Here is a 23980-nt window from a genome sequence, read left to right on the forward strand (position 1 = left end):
TGTATAATCTTACTTTCTTAGGCTAGAATCTGTCCCTAAAAGTATTTCTGCCTTACCTGTGACTCCACATTCTGTACCTCAAAGGGGGCCACCAGAACTGCCCCCCATGCCTGTCACCAAACCACTTCAGATGGTACCACGAGGTTCTCAGTTATATCCACCACAGCAAGCTGACGTTTATTATCAGGATCCTCGAGGAGCTGCCCCACCATTTGAACCAGCACCTTATCAGCAGGGTAATGATCTTACATTATGTCACTTGCTTTTCTGGTATTTACCGGTATAAGAAGTTCCCAAATAAGAGTGATTGTTTTACATAGTAGCCTTATTAAAATAAGTGCATTTTTTTCCTTTGTTTTGTTTTTTTGAGACAGGGCCTCACTAAGTTCAGGCAGTTTGAACTGTGTAACCAAGGCTGGCCTCAAACTTGAGGTGATCCTCCTGCTTCGCCCTTCTGAGTGCTGAGATTACAGGAATGTGCCACCATGCTCAACTGCATTTTTTTTTTTTTTTTTTGTCTTTTTGCTTTTTATCAGTACCAGGGATCGAACTCACGACTGCCTGCTTATAAGGCAGGCGCTTATGCCACTGAGCTAAATCCCCAGCTCCCTCAACTGCATTTTTAATACTTGAAAAAACATGGGTTTTTTTCTTTGTGATCAATTGCACAAAACTGCTTTTATATACTGAAGGCAAATCTTTAAAAAAAAGTGTTTATGTTATTTATGGAAGTAATAATTCACTGAAATAGACAATGAAAATCTGCTGGTAAGGGGGGAATAATTCTGAACATTTTTCAACACAATGAAAAAATTAGCATTATAGTAATATAAAGTGCACATAGTATATTTTTCTTTTAATCATCAGGATTTTTCTAGATCTTATAATATGTATGAAAAATGAAGCAAATCTACTATTAGGGAATATAGCATATAGAATTAACAACAGTAAAGAAGCTGGTTGTAGTGGTGCACGCCTATAATTCCAGCATTCAAGAGACTGAGGCAGAAGGATCACTGTGAGTTCAAGGCTACTCTGAACTACATAGTGAGACCCAGTTTCCAAAAAAAAGATTGGAGGGAGATTTAGAAATTAGAATCAGGTATGGTAGTGCACTCTGTAATCCCAGCACTTGGGAGACTGAGGCGGGAGGATTGTTGCAATTTTGAGATCAACCTGGGCTACAAAGTGAGCTCAAGGCCAGCCTGAACTTAAAAAGACTTCATAAGACCCTGTCTTAAAAAGACTGTCTCCCCAAATTAGATTTTTCTAAGATTTAATGATAGTACAAAATAAGAAGAAAAAGAAATAACTAAGTTTTCACATTTAACTTCACTAAAGTGTTGTACCTGTGTGAAGAAGCATAAGGTATAATACATTTTCTCTTTTTCAGTACTGGGGATTGAATTCAGAGCCTACACATTGAGCTTCATCTGCACAGATTTTTTTAAGACAGGATCTTGCTCAGTGTCCCAAACTGAGCTGGAATTTACAGTTCTTTTGTTTCAGCCTCCCAAAGTGCTGGAATTATGGGCATGTACCACCATACCAAGCTTAATGCTATTATTTTTTAAATGGTAATAGATCAAAAGTGTCCTTTTTTATTTAATCAAGGATGTCTTTTAATTTTAAATAAAATCATCTCTACATTCAAAAAGAATGGATTTTAATTGATACAGCGTTACTAATACATGATTATTATTCATTACAGGAAAATGCAAGTACTTTTGTTGAAGTGACCAACATGTAACTTTAAATAGACTGTGTATCAGTTAAGGTTCAATTGTAGATAGCAAAAATAATTTTAACTATTAAGTAAAAAGAGATTTTTGGTTTTTGTTGTTGTTGTTGTTTTGTTTATCGGTACCGGGGATCGAATTCACGACCGTCTGCTTGCAAGGCAGGCACTTAGGCTACTGAGCTAAATCCCCAGCCCCTAAAAAGAGGTTTAGTACAAGAGTTAAGTACTTATAATATTGGTGGAAATATTAGAGAAGCAGGCTTCAGATAAGTCACCGGAAAGAAACTAGAGCCAAGCTGAGCATCCTAGTGGTGCACGCCTATAGTCACAGCATTTGAGAGACTAAAGTAGGATTGCTGCAAGTTCAAGCAGCCTGAATTACATATTGAGATCTTGTCTCAGAAAACCTCTACTGGGTCTGCACAAAATGAATGTTTTGTGTATCACATCTCTTACTAGTTAATTAGTTTCACATTTAAAACTCCAACAGATTCCTGTAATCCCAGCACTTAAGAGGCTGAGGCCGGACAGTTGCTGCAAATCTGAGGCCATCCTGGGCTACATAGCAAATTCTCAAAATGAAAAAATAAAGTCCAGTAGAACCTAAACTTGAGGGATATCTGCAAAATGAAAGTTTTTGTTTTCTCACGTCTGCGTTCATTAAGGCATACTAGAAAAAGACAGACAGCAAGAGCAGTCTACTATCGTAGATTATAAATTGATTAGATTCTTTTTTTTTTTTTTTTTTTTCATTTTTCAAACTCAAAACCAAGCACTTACAAGGCAGGTGTTTATGCCACTGAGCTAAATCCCCAGCCCAATTGACTGGATTCTTTATCTTTATTAATGGTATGTGCACATAGTTGGGATCAAACCCAGTGCCTCATGCAGACTACACAAGCATTGAACTACACCCCCAGCCCTGAGGAGAATTTTTGCTTCTTGTTTCTCATAAAACTGACCTGACTTTATTATATAGCCAGAGAGAAAACTTCTGAAGAAATAAGTATGTGATTAATACTTCAGTGTTTCCCATACTTTAAAACAAAAAAATTTTTATATAGGAAAACTGACTAGCCTGGCATGGTGGCACATTCCTATAATCCCAGCACTCAGAAGGCTGAGGCAGAGGGATTGCTGTGAGTCCAAGGCCAGCCTGAACTGCACAGTGAGACCCTGTCTCAAAAAGACAAGAGAAAAAGAAAAACTGACTCCTTGCTGCTTTTGGTTCCTCTTTTGAATTATACAGGGATGTACTATACTCCACCACCACAGTGTGTGTCCCGCTTTGTCCGACCTCCACCATCTGCTCCTGAAGCTGGTCCTCAATACTTGGATCATTATTCACCCTACCTCCAAGATCGTGTCGTAAACACTCAGTATGGCACCCAGCCGCAACAGTATCCAGCTATGTACCCACCTCACTATGATGGCCGTCGAGTATACCCTGCTCAGTCTTACACAGCAAGAGAAGAGATCTTCAGAGAAAGTCCTATACCCATTGAGATTCCACCTGCAGCAGTACCATCATATGTACCAGAATCCAGAGAAAGATACCAACAAGTGGAAGGTTACTATCCAGTGGCTCCTCATCCAGCTCAGATCAGACCTTCATACCCCAGAGTATGCTATCTTTTTTCTCATATGTACTAATTTGATGATTGATTACAGTGATTCCTTTTTCTTTTTCCCCATGACGATGACCCTTTAATCAACTTTTTTCTTTAATTTTCTTTTTCAGTCTTTTCATAATTTGAGGTTATTTTTTAAAAACTATCCATTGGACCACCTTCTAACTAACCATTCTTAGTTTGTGAACTTTCGATGATTGTAGTAATAATTCTAGATCTAATAGAAATTTTTGGTCCCTAAGGAAAAAAACTCAAATTTTTAATTTTTAATTCACTTTTTTTTTTTTTTTTTTTTTTTTTGAAGATAGGGTCTCACTTTGTAGTTCAGGCTGGCCCTGAACTCACTATGTTACCCAGCTTGGGTAACTCATGGTGATCCTCCTGCCTCAGCCTCCTGAGTACTGGATTATAGGTGTACACTAAGAAATCTAAATTTAGCTCTTTATGAGATCTTGAGAGTTTGGGTTGGTTTTGTTTTGTTTTCTTTGTTCTTTTAAGTCTTCCTATTTGCAAATTGGTTCCAATTTAAAAGACATACAAAAAATACATGGTAGTTTAATTAATGTGTTCTGAAATTCTTTGTTAATTTAACTGATGTATTTTCAGGAGCCTTCTTATGGCCGGCTTCCTCCTCCACAGCCCCACCCTAGTCTAGATGAACTGCATCGCAGACGAAAGGAAATAATGGCCCAGTTAGAGGAAAGAAAGGTTATCTCTCCACCTCCTTTTGCACCTTCACCAACATTACCACCTGCATTCCATCAAGAGGAAGTAAGCACATACTTAGAATTACCAGTTTTCCTTTTTAATAGTTGTGTGTCTGCGTGTCCTGTCAAATTAATTTTTTATCTATTCCCAAGGTTACAAAGAAATTTGTTTTTTTTCCTAAAAGATTATTTTATTTTATAATTCACTTAAAATTGAATTTTATATAGAATGCATTGGGATTTAAAACCATTTTTTCTGGGTTTTTGTATTTATTTTCTTTTTTTCCTTCTTCAGTGCTGGCTTCTGGACCCAGGGCCTTGCACATACTGGGCAAATGCTTTACCACTGAGCTCGTCACTCGCCCCATATCAATTTATTTTTCCCTAGTAAGGATATCTCATTGACTGCACTATTTAATGAGCATCCTTTGCCTGCTAGGCTTTATTCTATTTTATCCATCTATTTATATTCTTACACCATATTCTCTTAATGTAGTTTTTTTATTTTTATAAGTCTTGGGTATATTGGCAGTATATGTTTTCCGGTACTATGCTTCAGGAGTCAGTATGTTGCTTTCCAGAGAAGTTTCCTGCCCAAATTCAGATGTGTGTAAAATATATTCAGGGATTGAAGATTTGAAATCTTGATTAAAAAGTAGAATATCTCATTAATATTTTAATATCATGGCTATATTTTGTGAAATGAAATGTGTCATTAAATTCACCTGGGTTGGTGGCACACGCCTCTAATCCTAGCACTTGGAAGGCTAAGCCAGGAGATTCACCATGAATTTGAGGCCAGCCTGACTTATAGTAAGACCCTATCTCAAAAAAATAAAAAGTTCGCTTTTTTTTTTTTTTTTTCCTTTTAGTCTCTTTTTTGTGTCAGGGTTTCACTGTGCTGGCCATGAACTCACTGTGTTAACTCAGGCTGGCCTCTCACTCACAAGTCTTCCTGGGTGAGCCTCCAGAGTGCTGGGATTACAGATATGTACCACCATGCCCAGTCTTCTTTTTAATATGGCTACTAGAAATTTTTTAAGATTACATGTATAGGTTACATTATATTTCTGTTGAACAGTGTTGCTTTGGGTCAGTGTAAGTGATATTTTTTCTACTTTCAAGTCTCCATGAACATAATATACTCTTCCATTTATATGGATAACTGATGGTTTTTTTGAAACTAATTTTAAAGGAATCCTTGTTTGTTGGTTGATTTTTGATTTTGGGAACCAAACCCTAGGCTTTACTTTTATGTAGCAAAGGCTGTAATCACTGAGCCACATCTAGGCCTGTTAAATTGAACCATTTTTAAAATTTCATTTTCTGGTACTAACATAGAGAAACTAACCGAATTTCAATCGTTCTATTAAACAGGCTTTCCTTATTAATTATAGTATTTGCTAGTGAATTATTTTGGGTTTTCTTAGTACACAATAATATCTAATGTGGATAATCACATTATTTTTCCTTTTTCAGTCTTTGTCTTTTTTTTTTTTTTTTTTTTTAGCCTTCTTGTACACCAGTGTAAGTGACACATTAAAGATTTATTTAATTCAGTAATGAGGAAACTAGTGTGGTCAGGAAAAAACAGGCAAATACAGATAGTAAAAGTGAAAAGCAAAACCAAAACAACAACAACAAAAAAACCTGAAATAGAGTTGCTTTGAAAAACATGAAACTGACTACTGAACCACAGAGCAATAAATAATTACTTTTTTTTTTACCTTTTTTTTTTTTTTTTTTTTTTAATTGGTACCAGGGATCGAACTCGCGACCGACCACCTGCTTACAAGGCAGGTGCTTATGCCGCTGAGCAAGGCAGCCCCACAATAAACAGTTATTTCAGATATTATCTTCTTTGTATTTCTACAAGAGTGCTAATAGTTACTATGAATGGTCAGTCTTGTTAGAATGTTACCAATTTTGTCTCTTAAAATGCCAGCTTTTTTCTTTTTTCTTAATGTTTCTTTTGATTTGTTGTATACTGCCTCAGCTTGTAGTGTACATCCTTTTTAGGAACCAAATAAGTTTTCTGAGCAGATTTACAATTGATATTATTGTAAGGAAACATATTTTACACCCTTTCCATTTGGAATTATGTTTCTAAAGAACATTGTTAACTGACAAACTATACACAATAAACAATGAAAATTGAATTTCATTATACATAGGCATCAGTAACATTTTGAATGCATGAAGATAAGGTACTAAATAGAAGTTGTCTATAGTATTTAGCTTTCTCACCTAAAAACGTTAGAAATATAAGCATTTATTTGTGTATTGATACACTTAGTGGTACTGGACATTGAACCTAGAACCATCAGACTGAGCTATATCCCCAGCCTTTTGATTTTTGTTTTGAGACAGTGTCATGCTCAGTTGCTCAGACAGGGCTCTAACTTGGGAGTTTCCTGTTTTGGCTTCCAGAGTACTGAGATTATAGGCATCTACCACTACACCTGACGAGGAACTTGTTACATACAGACTTGTTTTACTGTCATATAGTGCTATATATACTTAAACCTCAGTTCTGATTATAAACAGTCAACATGTAGTTATATCAGATTTATTCATTTTAGCCAGGAATGGTGGCACATGTCACTCTGGGAGGCTGAGGCAAAAGGTTCATAGATTTGAGCTTAACCTGTGCAAGATCCTGTCTCCAAATAGTGTGAGCCAAGTATGGTGGTACACACCTGTAAGCCCAGCACTCAAGAGGCTAAGGCAGGAGGATTGCTATGACCCTGTCTCAAATAAATAAATAAACAGGTGGGTAGGTAGATAGATAATATGTGTGTGTGTTGGGGATAGAGCTCTGTGTCTGAAGGCCCTGTACTGCAAAACGACAACAGAAAAAGGAATCACAGATTTTAGCAGTATGTAATATAGACAGAATGACTTATCCAAATGCCATTTTCTATAATAACCATTGTCAGTTTAATATATAAACTTCAACTTTTTTCCTGTGTATGAACTAAGAAATTATTTTCTAATAGTATTTAATAATACATCCTGCCAGCCAAGTATAGTAGTACACATCTGGACTACATAGTGAGACCCTGTCTCAAAAAATAAAGAATAATATGTTCTGAGGTTTTATGTCTTTTTTTTTTTGAGATAGGTTTGTGCCATGTAGTTCAGTCTGGCTTTAAACTCACTATCTCATGGTCGCCTTGAACTCATGGCAATCCTCCTGCCTCAGCCTCCCAAGTGCTGGAATCACAGATGTGTACTGCCATACCCAAATTTTAATAGCTGTCTAATACAGTACAGTATATTTAATGGGAAGAGCACACATATTTTTGAGACAAGGTCTCAGTATGTAGCCTAGCCTGATCTTGAACTCATTGTGTAGCCCAGGCTGACCTTGAATTTAAAATCCACCTGTCTCAACCTCCTGAGTACTGTTGGTATTGTAGATGTATAGTACACCCAGACCCCCAGCAGGGAAGCATTCTTGTTAGTAACTAATGTGTTTTAAAAGCTAGCTGTTCTACATGAAGTTTTATAAATGGAGGAGAAGTAAACATGGGAGATGAAGCTGGGCGTGGTTGCTCACACCTGTAGTTTCAGCACTTGGGAGGGTGAGGCAGGAGAATTGCCACAAGTTTGAAGACAGCTTGGGGTATATAGTAAGTTTAAGAACAGCCTAAAGTTCGTAACAAGACCTTGCCTCGGGGCTGGGGATTTAGCTCAGTGGCATAAGTGCCTGCCTTGCAAGCAGGCAGTCGTGAGTTTGATCCCTGGTACCGATAAAAAAAAAAGGAAAAAGACAAAAAAAAAAAAAAAAAAAAGACCTTGCCTCAAAAAAGCAGAGGTGTGTGTGTGTGTGTGTGTGTGTGTGTGTGTGTGTGTGTGCAAGTTGTCATTGAAGGAAGTATTAAGTATTATTGAAGCAGCATGCCCTTTATCAGCGCAAAAGACCAAAAATTTACACAGGATACAGACCTTGTAACTGTAGGGGGAAGTATAAAGCCCAAATTATGTATTCCTTATAGGTATTATTATTATTTAATTGTAGTGCTGCCTCTTCTTGGTAAAGCCTTGATGGAATCAAAACTTTTCCTATCATGGACTGAACTTATGGAATATTTTACATGAAAGCACTTTGAAAATATTAGATACTAGGTAATTGTAGAACTTAAAAATTAGACATCTTTCCTTTTTATCTCATTGAATCACTATATAGACCATATTTTATTCAAAATATGATTTACTACTATTAAAGAGATTTCAGTAAAGAGTTGTCAAAGGCTGGGGATATAGCTCAGAGGCTCAGTTCCTGTTTGGCAAGCAGAAGGTCCTGAGTTCAATTCCCAGTACAAAAAAAAAAAAAAAAGAGTTGTCAAATCATCCACTGAGTAGAACCTGTAAATTATATATAACATTCTTGTGTCCCTAGGATGTTACTGGAAAAACTACTGAAGCAGATCTAGCAAAACTATGGGCAGTCACCACTGAAATCCTAGCTTGAAAGCTGGGAATGTAGCTTAGTGGTAAAGTGATTGGCTAGCGTATGTAAGGCCTCAGGTTCAATCCTTAGTACAGGGGGAAAGTCATAGCTTGAAAAATATTGAAGTGCATTTTTTTGACCTGCTAATATCAAAATACGAAGCCTAAAGACATCATTCTTCAGTTGTGTTTTTTAGTCTACAAAAATCTGTCCTGACACTTAAGAGTCAGGTAACTGTCCTTTTATCGCTATAGCTTGTTTTAAGAAATTCACCGTAGTCTCTATCATGGAACTCATAGACCCTCCTATTTTTGTCTGTCTGAGTTTGTGTCTTTCTTTTTTTAGTTTTTGGATGATGAATTGAAGATAGCTGGAAAATACAAAACAAATGATTATAGCCAATACTCTCCTTGGTCATGTGACACCATTGGCTCCTACATTGGAACCAAAGATGCAAAACCCAAAGATGTTGTGGCAGCAGGGAGTGTGGAAATGATGGTATGTGTTAATGACTAAGGCAGAATTGATACAATCAAGACAAACCAAATAAATTTTTAACTATTGTAACTTAGGCACAATTGAGCTTTAAGAGTTTTAAACTGTAATCTGCGGTTGTGTGGGCTTTTTAATTTTGTTCAGATATAAATAAAAATCTGAGCTGGGCATGGTGGTGCACGCTGATAATCCTAGCACTCGGAGGCCAAGGCAGGAGAATTGCCATGAGTTTCAGGCCAGCATGGACTACATAGTGGGCTTCATAGTATAGAATTCAAAACTAGCCTGAACTGCATAGCAAAACCTGTCTCCAAAAAAATAAAAATAAAACATCAGTTATCTAGATGGAAGAACATTTATTAGATTACTATGAAGGTCTATTTCCCAGCAATTGTTTAGAGCCTGTATTTAATTATTGAGGTCCATGTTTAGTTGTTTAACCGTTAGGCTCAAGTGCAAGGCCAGACTGAACTACTTAGTGAGACCTTATCTCAAAAAACTAAAACAAAAACAAAAAAAAAAGTTACACTTAAAAATTGTATTGCTAGGTTAAAATAGGTGCCTTAGCCCATTTGCCCTTTTTAATTTTGAAAACGTTTTTTAGATTATTATGTAGCTTTTATTAGATAAATATGTTAAGAGAAGATTGTTTCTTGGCAATACAAATGATTTGTTTGTTGATGCCACCACAAATGAATAAAATTACGGTTAGAGTATAAATACAAGTAGACGGCAGCCTCCAAAAACAGAGAGGCAAGAAAAGCGTAACAGTCCTTTAGCGGGTTGAGGCAGCGTACTTGCTTAGAATATGTGAGGTTCTGGGCTTAATCCCCAGCACTGCAAAAACAAACCAACCAACCAGAGGGCCTTTCACTTGGATTTTTCTTTGGTATGAGTGAGGAAATACTGCTTTTAAGCTAGATAAGCCTTTAATTTGAGTGACACAGGATATGGAGTGAGGCAGGAACCCTTGCTTTGTACTTTGCTTTGAGTTATTACATTAAAATAATGTAAATATTAACAAAATAAAGCTAATTCCCCTAAATCAATACAGAATGAAAGCTTTCAAATGTTTGAAGATTTCCTAAATAATTAAAAGAAGTCTAATCCATTGCTTTTCAAGCATTAATGTACACACATATTACCTTGATCTGTATGACAGTATATGTGTGTGTAAAATATACGTAGAGATAAACATATATATATATAGATAGATAGATAAGTAGATTTCAGCCATAAAATGTTTTTTACTATGAGCACCGGTGGTTTTAAAATGTTTTATATGACAAAGGTAACTAATATGTTGAGTCTTGCTAGTATGAACATTATACTGCTAATTAATTATTACAAAGCTAGAAGAAACTGTGTTCTAGACCCAAGTGTGGGATAGATGTCTTACTATGCTTTTTTTTATCAGAATGTGGATACTAAAGGAATGCGAGACCAGAGAGTGGATCTTCAAAGAAGAGCAGTAGAAACTAGTGATGATGACCTTATTCCATTTGGAGACCGACCAACAGTATCTCGGTTTGGAGCCATCTCTCGAACATCCAAAACGATATATCAGGGTGCTGGCCCAATGCAGGCTATGGCACCTCAGGGAGCTCCCACAAAATCTATTAATATTTCAGGTAAGACTCAGAGGATGGATGAGGGTTCATATTCGTAATATTCAAGGCAGTAATTTTCCCTGTAGAATTATCCATGTAAGAAAGGTAATTTAAGGGGGTAAACTAAAATTAAATGTCAATATATTAAGATTCCCTATTCTTTTTTCTTTAAATAGCCTTATTAATTTATTAAAATAATGTATTCTCATTATAAAAAAATATGAAAGGTGAACATTCGTCAGGGAATAAATATCCACACTACTATTTTGGAAGATATTTTTCTGAACAGCTGTGTATACAATATGCCTATGTCTTTCAGATGATGAGTACCTTAGAAGAAGAATCAAACCTGAATTGCATCATACCACAGTAACTCATTCTCTTACAGATTATAGTCCATACGGGGCCCATGGTGGCTGGGGAGGCTCTCCATATTCACCCCATCAAAGCATACCTTCTCAGGGACACTTCAGTGAGAGGTGCGAGTCATTCTTTATTTGTACAGATCTTTAAGATTATTCAACTTTTCTAATCTTGTTTCTCTAATGAATAACATTTCTATAAAATAGAACTTCTAGGGGCTGGGGATTTAGCTCAGCGGCATAAGCGCCTGCCTTGTAAGCGGGCAGTCGTGAGTTCAATCCCCAGTACCCATAAAAAAAAGGAAAAAGACAAAATAAATAAATAAAAATAGAACTTCTAAATTTGTTTCATGCTGTCTTTCTCATGAAAGGGAGAGAATATCCATGGCAGAAGTGGCCACTCATGGAAAGCCCCTTCCATCTGCAGAGAGAGAACAGCTAAGACTCGAATTACAACAACTGAACCATCAGATTAGCCAGCAGACCCAGCTACGTGGATTGGAGGTACTAGCAGATAAGATACTTCATTCCAATTTTTTAAGGGTTCTCAGAGATTTTAAACAAAAGCAATTCTAGAATCTGGAAGCTGAGCCAGAGGATCACTGCAAGTTCAAGGCCAGCCTGAACTACATAATGAGACCCTGTCACCAAAAAAAGAAAAACGAAATTAAGAGTTAAAATAGACATTCATGTCCGTTCTTCAGATAATTCAGTACAAGGTTCAGTTCTGGAATGATAATGGAAAACAATTAATACACCTAAGTGTAGAAAACAGATTCCCATTAGAAGTTTATTTTAAATTCCTGATATGTTTAAGATTAAGATACATAGTCTTTGTCTACCAATGATTTTAACTTTTGCAGGATTGATTTTTGTTTCCTTGTTGACACTTGGAATTTTGGCTTAGCCAGGCACAGTGGCACACACCTGTAATCCCAGCACTCTGGAAAGCTCAGCCAAGCGGATTGCAAATTCAAGCCTAGCGTGGGGGAATTGAGGGACTTAGTAAAATTCAGAATAAAAAAGGACTGATCATGAACTTTAAAAATAAAACCCTTTTACAACATTAATAATAATACCTTTCATTTATATTATTTTTAACAGTTTACAAGTTAATGTCGCATATCTTATTTGACACGGTGTCCCTAACTAGTATGTTTGGTGCTATTGTCCTCCTTTTTGATTGAAGGATACAAAGTTGGGTTTTGGGGGATTTGGGGGTTTTTTGTTTTTTTGTTTTGTTTTGTTTTTATCAGAATACTGAGCTGTGTGTTGTGGTGCACAGAGGAAGCTGAGGCAGGAGAATTGCTGTGAGTTTGAAGCCAGCCTGGGCTATTTAGTCAGTTCAAGACTAGGTGCATTCTACAGAGCAATGTATGTCTATCTCATAACAAAAAACCAGTGTTATATTTGCTTATGTTGGTCTTTACTTAATTTTTTAAATATTTAGATTTGCATTTCTATAAGGTACGTTACTCCTTATCTTCAAATTAAGGCTTTTTTTTTTTTTTTTTTTTTGTCTTTTTGAGACAGGGTCCCACTATGCAGTTCAGGCTGGTCTTGAACTTGCAATAGTTCTCCTGCCTCAGCCTCTCGAGTGCTGGAAATTGAGGCTTTTTATCTTACTTGAAATTAGCTGGTTTTTATTTTGTTTTTTTGAGATGAGGTCTTAGAACATACTCAGGCTGGCCTTGAATTCACTGTGTGCTATGGGCTGGCCTCAAACTGGCAAGAATCCTCCTGCCTAGTTCCTGAGTGCTAGGATTACAGGCATGTGCCACTACATCCAGCTTTATTTTAGTTGAAGTTTTGAAATTAATTTTCTGTTTGATAGAGTACTAGGAGCCAGGGGTTTAGTTCAGCAGCTCCAATGCCTGCCTGATACACATGAAGTTGTGAGTTCTATCCCCAGTAACCCCAAAATAAATAAAATAAATAAAAATCACTTGGTGTGTATTGACACTACAAATAAAAAAATATCATGGGCCAAGGGTACAGCCCAGCAGCATAACATGTGCCTGGCAAGTAAGTGTAAGGTCCTCAATTCAATTACTGGTACCACCCCCCCCAAAAAAAAGATATATATATATATAATTTGGAAATTTGCCACATACTGTATATTAAAAATCCTTGCCATTATTGAAGTTTTATTAAAATAAATTATAGGATTTAGTTCAGAGAAAATTAAAAAAAAAAAGAAAGTACCCATGAATAGGTGGCTTATCTTACAAATAAGAAAAATAATACTGTTATAACTAAGATGACATAATTATTCATCAAATTTAAATCCTGTATATTTTGTCCTTTTTTATTCAAATGATTCTCAGAAACTGTCTTGTAATTGTGTTATTTTTATTGTGAATACTGTGTGATAAGCGAAAGTAGCTATAGTCTGAAATGGGCCTGGTTATTTTCTGCGTGGTGTGATGTGTTGAGTTGTATATATGCTTGGCTTTATGTACTAGGCTGTTAGTAACAGGCTGGTGTTGCAGAGGGAGCCAAACACCCTGGCAGGCCCGCCACAGCCACCTCTACCACCTCCAAAATGGCCTGCAATGATCTCCAGTGAGCAGCTGAGTTTGGAACTGCACCAGGTAGAAAGAGAAATCGGGAAGAGAACCCGGGAACTAAGTATGGTAAGTGTCATGGTGGGGAAAAGGGAAGATGAAATGAAAACTGAGATTGTATCACTGTTGTAAAATTCTAGAATAATCCGGAGCTCAGTCCAGGCTCTCTGATGAGTGATGAAGATTTAAAATAGTGCTTGCCAGGCATGGTAGGGTCAAGGCTAGCCTGTACTACATAGCGAGACCTTGTCTCAAAAAAAATCCTCATGAAGATGAGCTCCCTCTCTGTTATATCATCCCTTTCATTCCTGTTTGGTTTGAATGTGTTTCTGTTGTAGAATTCTTTGTTAGCTTTTAAGGAAAACAAGGTAGTTGGTTGGGAATTTTTAAATTTCTGTTCCTAATGATTAATTTACCAAATAACATTTCTAGTTTTCATAGTCTTTAAATTATTGATGGCCTATTTTTGTGAATTTCATACACTGCACATTTTTCTTCTATACTAGTTTGAGGCCCTCTCTCTGTATTGTCCAGTTTAGATAGTGAGCCAGGTAGGTTATACTCATTTTTTTTGGTGTATGTCTCTTCTAGTCTGCCTGTTTCTTTAGTTTTGTTATAAAACTGAATATGATTTCTGGATCAAGGTATTTATGTTTAATTATTTGGTCATCCTATTAGCACCATTTAATAGACGATAACTGACTTTATTTCCTTCTATTTTCAAAGGAGAACCAGTGTTCTCTGGACGTGAAAGGCAAATTGAATACAAGTAAGCAACCAGAAAATGGACAACCAGAAACACAAAGTAAGGTTCCAGCTGAGGACCTTACATTGACGTTCAGGTAAACAAAGAAGAAAACAAAATAGGAAATATCATTTTCAGAGGGGAAGGGGAGGGAAGAAACAAGGGTTGAAACAAAGAACTTGGGATGTGTTATGTACCAGCTCCACACAAGGAATGTGAGTGTGGTTTATTATACACATGTGCAAATAAACTGAAAAACAAAAAAATAGATCTTGCTGATGTGATGGTTCATGCTTGTAATCCCAAGCTATTTGGGAGGTTGAAGCAAGAGGAATGCAAGTTCAAGGCCAGCCTGGGAGGCCATACCAACTTGCCAAAACCCTGTCTTAAGTAAAAATTACCATGGACTGGTGTGTGTGACACTCTTGAGTTTGATCTGAGTGTGTACACCTTACTCCAAAAATAAAGTATTATCTCAAAACAGTCCTGAGTTTGAATTATTTGTTAATTTCTAACAAAATTTTGTTATATTTTTTGCTTTTAAATTTATTTTAAATTAGCCTTATTTTTAAGTTATAAAAGTAGCCAGGCATAGTGGCATGTGTCTGCAATTCCGGCATTTATGAGGCTGAAGGAGAAGGATTGCCACAAGTTGGAGGCTAGCTTGGGCTACATAGTGAGTTCAAGGCCAGCCTAAACTAGCAAGATCCTGTCTAAAAAAAATTACAGAAGCAATATATGCTCTGTGTAAAAGCAATACTAAAATCTAAAAAAAGAGAAAAATCAGAAAAACACCCTGACCTCTACGTTTATTTTTTCATGATGAGATTGAACCCAGGTCTCTCATACATAACTTGGCTGCACCACTGAGCTACATCCTTAGTACCTCCTTCTGTTTTGTATATTTGATTAAAAATAAGTTGGAGGAAATTGGAAATATTAGAAATAGACAAATTTAAAAGTTTCCTTTGGCACTTGGGAGGATCGTTGAGAGTTCGAGACCATCCTGGGCTACAAAGTTGAACTCAAAGCTAGTCTGAACTGCATAAGCAAGACCTTATCTCAGAAAGATACACATACAAAAAAATCTCTCATACCCATAGAATAATCATTAATATCTTTCCCATGTTTTTTTTTTTTTTTTTTTTTTTTTTTAAATGTGGGGACATTTGGCCAAAAATTTTGACTTTTTTTTATTTTTTATGTTAACAGTGATGTACCGAATGGATCAACCTTGACACAAGAGGATATCAGTCTCCTGTCAAACAAGACCAGCTCTCTGAACCTGTCAGAGGAACCTAAAGGAGGAGGGGATAACAGTGACTCCCAGAGATCAGGAGTCACTCCCAGTTCCACTCCCTAAAATAGGAGGAGTTTCTGCTTTGATCTTCTGCTCCTAATCAATTTGTGGGGCACAGGTGAAAGAACAGATGACTTCTAAATTTTTTCTTGAAGAGCGGTCAAAAAAATCAAGAAAAAGCACCGAAGGCAATGTGCACAAACACCACTACTAAAAACAAACCCTGCACATAGTTCACATTAATGCATTTTTTTAATTTAAAGAAAAGGAAAATTAGCAGTATCTGCAAGCAATTCAGATTAAATTTGTTTTTGTTCTGTGAATGAACTTTATTTTAATAACTTTGGACGCCTTGGATCCAGGGCTTTAAAAAAAATATTATATATACACTCTGTTTGATTAATTGTATGATCTTAATGAAGTAGGTTTTTCTTGTACTTTGGTATTATTACATACCCAGTGTATAATTCCTTACCTCCAGTCCTTCCCAACTTTAGCCATCACATAGACTAAACCAGAAAACAAAAGCCCTGGCATTTCTGAGACTTCTGTGGTGCTTAGAGACAGTGATAGACCAAGTTATTAGAAAATGTGCAGCAAACTAAATTTTCTCAGAGCTGTTCTATGTAATTCTTTCCTTTATGGACCACTGGCTTTAGGAATACATTGTTTTCCTTAAAACATTGAAACTTTGAGTTCCTCATTTGCATGTTAAAGATCCTCTGCATTTTCTTAATGTAATCAAAAAGTTGATCCATTGTTTACATTGTTTGATTAGATAAAAGAAAGGTTATTTTAGGAGTGAACTGGAACTTGCTAGCATTGAAAATCTGCCGCTGGTGTATTGCCTGTTGAACTCACGGTTATATTTGGAAATTCAGAGTTGTGCTTTCTAACTTGCTGAAATCATAGGATACTCAACCATTTTTTAAAAACTAACCCTTGATTTGAACATAAAATGAATAGATAGGGATATTATTTCAGTGGGTATTTTTGTTTTTACGTTCAAAACCTAAAAGCACAAAATAAAATTCCTGTATACTGGAGTCCCTAGCTTTCAAAGAGATTTGGCAAATACAAACTGAGTCTTAAGGATAGTTTATCAGAATTACTAGCATAACTAGGTAGTAAATACCTTGCAGTCAGCCTTCATAGAGTTGGCTTTCTCATTAAGAAAAGCTGCTTCAAAGATTGGGGTGGTTGCACCCGCTTTGATCTCAGCACTGCGAGTGGCTGAGGCAGAAAAATTGCAAGTTGGAGCCCAACCTGAGTGACTTAGACCTTGTCCCAAAATAAAAACTAAGAAGGGGACTGGAAGATGTAGCTTGGTATGAAACTCTTAGGTTCAATCCCTAGTGTCTAGAAAAGTAAAAGTTTCTTCACAAGAACGTTGAAAAGAGTAAGGAAGGTTTTTGTTTTTATTGTTATGCTGCACATATTCTGATGCCACGAGTCTATACTTAATCCCTAGAAAACATTTACCAGGGATTTTTTTGTATAGTCACTCTCTCTCTCTCCATCCCTATATTTGCCTTATATTTTCAGTTCCCTTTCTGGGTTATACTTTTAAATCAGAAAGCACTGGTTATGTAATAAGTTACTGCATTGCTTTGGTTGGGTAAAGCAAAAGTTTATATTTTTCTTGTTTCTTATATTCCTACCCCTTAACTCCTGCTGAGGTCATAGCAACCTCTGTCTAAGCTCTGTGTCCATCATATTAACTGCAACAAATGGGGGTGGGTGGGAAGGGTAATACAGTCCTGCCATTGCCTACCAGTAGGAGAGTCCAAACAGAACACTCTTTTGAGTAGCAATTATTTAATTTGCCCAGTCAAGGCACCATGTTTATATACTATTTCACATTGAATTTGATTATGCCCTACAGACCTGGCTGGTCAAGGATTTGATATACACATATTGGCTTGGGATTCGAGCTTTCTTTTTTATTTAAATAAAAATTTATATATATATTATATATACATATATACATAGCTATATCTGTATATATATTGGGTATGTTTTACGGATTTCTTCGCATGAGCGCAGCTGTAGCGATAAAAATGACCGATTGGGAGGTAGAAGCACTGAATGAAGGTGAGGCATTTTTTTCAGTAGAAACATACATTTTCCTTTCTTTCTCACATTCATACATTCACTTTTTTGGCCTCCCCCCACCCCCACCCCCTGTAAACCCTCTTAATACTTTATTGGGAGAAGGAAAGAAACTTCCATTCTGTCTGATAGTCTTAAAAGTTTTCATTTCCCCGTGTAACAATAAAAGACTAAATTATTGTCTTATTACCTTCAATAGGCAGATTTGTGCAGATCTTATTTCTTTTTTGGATATAGCAGATAATTTCTAGGTTTTATAAGCAGTTGGTTTGCTTTAGAAATTAGAGTGAGTGATTTCAACATTGGGAAACAATATGGGTTTTGGGTTGATTGAGAATCAGAAAAAATGTTGCATTTTGAGTATGTATTAATTTGGGATTCCTAGTCATTCAAATTCTATTGTTTTTGTTCTTATTCCTGCAAATATGCTAGTATTTTCATTTGGGGGCAAAATAGTTTTTAAATTTTAGTTTGAACTCTACCAGTATTCCTCCCAATATTCCTCAAAGACCCTGTACTGTAAATGCAATCTGCCTGGATAGAAAAAGTGGTGTACTCCCATTGTGCCTAATTCAGCTATTTTAGATTGGTCATTCTGCCTAATACCTAATGAAAATTCTTACAGCTTTCTTAGTACCCACCAACAGGTATATGAATTCAATAAAACCCCAAACTTTGGAATTTAGTTTGTTTGGTTTTGAGTTTTTCCTTTTGCTTTTATGATATTGTACTCTGCTATAAGGAGCCAGTAATTATTAATGACCTGTTGAGGCATAATTACTTGACTCTACCTGCTTTTAAAATGCAAATTAACAAAGCATTGATTTTTCTTTCAGCTTTTTAATTTCATTAGTGCCTTTAAAACATTGACATGAAACCAATTAGATAGTACAATTTTTATTCTTTCTTATTTAAATATTAGTATCTTTTAATAAGACTGTTTGCTTTTCCCGAATTCAAAAGCAAGACTTAGACATCTCAGATGAACATGAATACTTCTGAAAGAATTAAGGTAGGAGGAGTAGGCATATTTAGCTAACAGAGGTAGGGGTTTTATCATAGGAAGTACTCTGGCTTACTCTGTTTTGAAAAGGTCTTTAGACAAGGGTAGACAAACTTGAGTTAATAAGACATCCACACTGTTTCCTGAAAGGAAACTTGTTCTCTTGATTAATTTGTAGATACTGTTGTAAGATAAGTGTAATAACTACCCTGCAATGGATAATATAAAGAGCCTAAAGTGACCAAAGACCTATTGTTTATTACTTTTCTAATTAGTTACAACATAGGTTTTTAGTAGTATGACTCATGATAAGCACTATTACTAATGTCAACTACAAACATTCAACTACTCAAAATATGAAAAAACTTCGTTTGGTACAACATTGATGTCAGTGATTTCTTTCTCCCATTTTACTTCCCTTCCCTTTTCCCATTCTTGTCATATGTTTATTATTTTGCCTACAGTCAGAAAACTGGTAATATTCTCATTTGTTACTTCAAGTATACAACTCCTTCAGACTTTCCATGGGTCTTCAGTTGGAGCTCAAACTTTAATTTCTTAGTTTTCTCTTAAATAGCTTTTGTTCCTGATCTTTTTCCATTCCACAGTTTCCCTTTGACTTACCCACCGCCCTTCCCAATCTGTAACAATTGACAGTTTGCTGCCTCAAAACAGAGCATTCAAATGAATTCGCTTAGCCAATAACTTCTATGAAGTTGCCTTTTCTAATGGTGTTTATTACTCAGTGATGCACAAATGTGGTATTTGCCCTACTGGTAGGCAAAAAGGTCTGGTTAAGAATGGTAACCTGCTGTTTTCTCTAAAAGGAGAGCCAAAGACTTGTGCTTTACTCTGTTTTGGTTTGGGGGGAAGTAGCCATTTTGATTGTAAAACTTTTCAGTGTCTGTGAGTTCATTGTATTTAGATTTGTCTAACGTTAACTGTTATATAGTTGGCCTTATAAAATGAAAAAGTAATGAAAATTCATTTGTGTTTCTTAAAGAGTAAATGTCATCTTTTATAACATTGTAAGTAATTCCCCCCACTTCTTTTTTTTTTTTTTTTTGGTTTGAGGTTATATTGTCGTGATTGCATCTTTTGTATTTTACGTTTTTTCACTTGTGCCTAAAGGATGATGTACTATGATTATGATTAGGTGATGAGATGATAATCTTAAGTGAGCATTGGCCAGGGAGAAATAGTAAGCTGTAGTCAGTTTATTTTGAGAGTCAAAGAAACTAGATTCTTTGCACTAAAAAAGATTCAGTTACTATTACTTATATACACAGTGGTGATGGGTAGGAGTCTCATTATTTTCTACTTTTTGTTTATGTGAGTAAAAGTTCGATATATAAAATCTCTGTGGGGCCAGGGATTTAGCTCAGTGGTATAGTGCCTCCTTGGAGAGTAAGAGGTCCTGAATTTGGTTCCTGGTACCCATCCCTGCCCCACTCCCTGCACCAAATCTATCTGTAAAAACCACCTGTACTGATTATTATTTCATGAAAAGAAACAGCCTAGTTATTTTCTAGGTTAAAAATAATAATCTGTCTAGAAATTAACTGCAGTGTTTATTTACATTTTGTACCTGAAACAGCCCAACTACGTTGAAATTTTAATTGGTAATACATGGTTACAGTGTTGAAAATTGATCGCTTTCTTAGATAATAAAAATTAGAGCTGCTAAACTAAAAACAGATTTTACTCAGTCTTAGGCACTGAACAAACAAGTATTGTAAGAGAATTGCAGTTAATATTTTTTTAATTGCTCAGTTCACCTTTTCCGAGCCATGTCAAAAAGAAAACTTTTTTGTCAAAGGGCATTTACTATTAATTTTAATGAATAACAGTATTGGAATTTTAAGATTTTATTTCTAGTTGCTAAAGATATTTTCATAAATAACATTCTAGTTGACAAGTAATACTAGATTATTTTAAAAAAGAATAAGGAACCCCTAATATCAGGAATAGGTGAGATGTAAATAAATGTGTTTCCAGTAGGTGGGTTTTCAATACTGCACTGAACAAAGTGGTTACAGAAGCTCTTTGGAACCCTGTTGTGATAAAGGCACCTAGCTCATCACTGGCATCTTTGATTTCATAGCCTCTGGATTTTCAACCAAACACTGAATTTCCCCTAAACTTTGTCCCTGAACAAAATATCCTTAAGATAACCTTTATTTTTAAAGAAAATAAGGCTAGAGAACTTAACCTCAAAACACTATTACATCTGAAAATGTGCATTTAAAAAAATAAAATTCTGTGGAATTTATTGTCCTAAGGCATATACTAGATAAGGTGACTTATTTTCTTATATGAAGGTCACCCTATTTCTGGATGGTTTTTCTGCTTGGTTTGTGGTGCTGCTGCTGCTGCTGCTTCAACAGAGCTCACAAGTCTTTGGCATCCACTTTAAGTTGTATACTCAGAGTCATCTTAGAACTGGAAACTGTCAGGTGGTTCCCCACCCCAGTGAGAGTATAACAAGGTCAAGAAAAGGATGGAATATACGTTGGTAAATAACTGGTTGGGTTAGGAGAGGAGGTTTTTCTGCGTTGTTTTATGCCTGATTTTTAAGTCACCATTTGTTAATATAATCTCTTCATTGACTGGTTGCCATTCTTATATCTGAAACATCTCATAAAATATTCTTCTGACTTGAAGACATTTAAAGCTTTTGCTTCTCTTTGTGACATTCTCTGTTTAAGAGATATCTTCAGAGCGATCTTTTTTTTCCAGATACCTGTTTTCATTCACCCTTTTCCACCCTTTATCTTTTTCCCAGCTTCTGGGAATGAAAGGAACTTGATTTTTTTTTTTTTTTTTTTTTTTTTTTGCCTTTTATACATTGTGAAAAGGGCCTCATTATCTTTATGATAAATCTGTGATTTTTTGAAACAGGAGCAATGGCAAAAGTGAATTAAGGTCATGAATAAAACCTTTGATCCACTTAAGCATTTTCCAGTTGTGAGATTCCTCTCTGGGTGTGTGGTCTCTTCCCTCTGAGTCTCCTGCTACCCTTTTCCCTGACGATGGTCAATTGGTCTTTAGGGTCATACCAGTCTCCCTGAGACATTTCTGCAGTCATTATCACCTTTTTGGGTGGATTTTATTTTTACTTTTTTTTAAAAAATAACTTTTTAACATTGATTTGCTTGGGATAGAGCTTGTGAAATTTACCAATCGTATTGATTGTATGTGATTGTGCCCTGCAGAGGTATACTTAACAGAAAAAAATAACCTAGGTTAATAAAGGAGCCCATGAGATTTGAGTCAGTTTTACATGATTTAGGGAAATACAGTTTTGAATAGTGAGAATTCTATCTCTTGTTCTTCTAAATCAGCACCACACCATATTTAAAAGTTTTCTTGCATGCCTGTTTTTATTTTTCCTATTGCCTCAACCCCTTGTTCTTTTCTTACCTGTCTCTACTTACCTCTTCAGGGAAGGAAAAAAAATGAGCCTTAAAAGTGACAACTCATTTTTAAAATATTGAGCTTTGTGAAATTTTACTTTTTCCAGATGTTTGTTTGTTTCTGTTTCTTTTTTTTTTTTTTCTTTTTTTTAATGAAGACAAATAGTGGTTTGGAATTTCACACTGAATAATTTCTAAGCATCTGGGAAGTTCTGAAATCTTACTTGAAGATATCTTCTGAAAGTTCTTTTGAAGGGGGAGGAACCCTTTAAAAAGGAACCTTTTTTTCCTCTTTTTAAATGTTTAGGATTTCCAGTTTTTAACCAGCCTTCAAAACAAATGTTCTGGAAAAAAAATAGTAATAAGAGTGTGTTTAGAAGCCAGGAATAGTAGTGCACACCTGTAATCCCCGCATTTGGGAGGCTGAGGCAGGAGGATCTCCATGTTGAAAACCAGCCTGGGCTACAGAGTGAACTCAAGATCAGCCTGAACTACATAGCAAGACTGTCTCAAAAAGACCCCCACCCCAAAAAAAAGGTGTGTTTAGGGCAGCAGAATTCTGGGTCTGAGTAGTTTTGTTTCATCTATTGGAGATTTTTGAAAGGATTAGGGCCATCTTTGAGTTTTGTATCACCTGTATGCATGTTCTTTATACCAGAAATGCCACATTTTGTTAAAACGCTATTTCTTTCTTTATTACCTTGGAATCTGACTCAGCCTCTTGTTGCTCCTAATTAGTGTTTAAGGCTCCTCTGAGTTGCAGATAAAAGGATTTACTTTAACAAGTAGAAGAAATGGTTCACCTTTTGGATTGTAAATACATGAAAGTATCTATAAGGTCTTTATCTGCTTTCTGTGAGCATTTATATTAAATGATAAATTAATGAGGAAAAATGTACAGTCTTTTTTTGAGTCTGTGCCATCTTATTCTAACCTGTTGAATTATTTTTACAGTATTTTGTGTAAGTTTTCTTTTTTAGATGAAAAATAAGCACTGATTTCCACAAGCAAACACATATTTGTAGTAAGCAGTTTTATGCAGACATCATGGTTACATGCACTACATTGTTACATGCACTACAGTCTAGATTCCTTCATCTGTTGTACTGTGATTGTACATTTAGGAGTGAAGAGAATGGCTCTGAGACTCACAAATTAGTGTTGAGTGGGACACCTGGCTAATACCCAACATCTTGCTTTTTTATGGCTTCTGTTTCAATCAAGACCATCTTTATGCTAAGCAAAATGGTCTTGCTCTTGATACCCTCATGAGGCAGAGTACTTATCTTTGTACTCTTACTCACTTACTGTTTTGAATTCCCATTAAACATTCCTGGCAGTTGGAGGGTAAATGTAAGTTTATTGTCTTGTTGAAACCATACATAAATTAGTGAAAAGAAGAAAGATTTTTGTAGATTTGGGAGAATTTATACAAAAATCAAATGTAATGTGAACTGTTAGAATCTTGATTCTAATAAATATACAGGCATTTTTTATACAGTTAAGTAAATGTATAAGCATTATTAACTGACATTTTTGTACAGTGTGATAGCAATCTGGTGAGATTAAAAATCCATATTTTTATATCCATATTTAGTGTCTAGAATTTCATTTAATGTAATTAAAATAATGGAAAATAATAACCACTATAGTGAAGGTTGTAAATCTCCCAACAGTCTGCAATTAGGTGTTCATTGGCGTCATATCTGACAGACCACAGTAAAGAAAGTTCCGAGGGAGAAGATTAAATGCAGCCAACTCTGAATGAATGATGATACTATCTACAATGGAAGTTTCAAAATCAGACTGCTGTCTTTACTGCTTGCCTAGGCATG

General features: G+C 35.8%; 1 protein-coding gene across 8 annotated transcripts in view; it reads left to right on the forward strand.

Annotated features, from left to right (window-relative positions):
- Rc3h1 (ring finger and CCCH-type domains 1) overlaps nucleotides 1-23039 on the forward strand; it is a 72175-nt gene extending 49136 nt beyond the window's left edge. For 3 of the 8 annotated variants that reach the window (XM_063239999.1, XM_063240000.1, XM_063240006.1), the window contains 10 exons: nucleotides 22-236; nucleotides 2991-3364; nucleotides 3979-4143; nucleotides 8881-9033; nucleotides 10448-10661; nucleotides 10960-11119; nucleotides 11374-11506; nucleotides 13468-13638; nucleotides 14296-14411; nucleotides 15527-23039. In XM_063239999.1, the coding sequence (XP_063096069.1) occupies nucleotides 22-236; nucleotides 2991-3364; nucleotides 3979-4143; nucleotides 8881-9033; nucleotides 10448-10661; nucleotides 10960-11119; nucleotides 11374-11506; nucleotides 13468-13638; nucleotides 14296-14411; nucleotides 15527-15677 (1852 nt within the window). In that variant the 3' untranslated portion in view covers nucleotides 15678-23039. The remainder of the gene's footprint in view (nucleotides 1-21; nucleotides 237-2990; nucleotides 3365-3978; nucleotides 4144-8880; nucleotides 9034-10447; nucleotides 10662-10959; nucleotides 11120-11373; nucleotides 11507-13467; nucleotides 13639-14295; nucleotides 14412-15526) is intronic. The other 5 variants (XM_063240001.1, XM_063240002.1, XM_063240003.1 and 2 more) reach the window with 5 other exon arrangements.
- Nucleotides 23040-23980: the final 941 nt, after the last annotated feature.

This window comes from Cavia porcellus, unplaced genomic scaffold (assembly GCF_034190915.1).
Source record: "Cavia porcellus strain 051 isolate PalLab524CR breed Dunkin Hartley unplaced genomic scaffold, mCavPor4.1 scaffold_29, whole genome shotgun sequence".
Classification (NCBI taxonomy): Eukaryota; Metazoa; Chordata; class Mammalia; order Rodentia; family Caviidae; genus Cavia; species Cavia porcellus.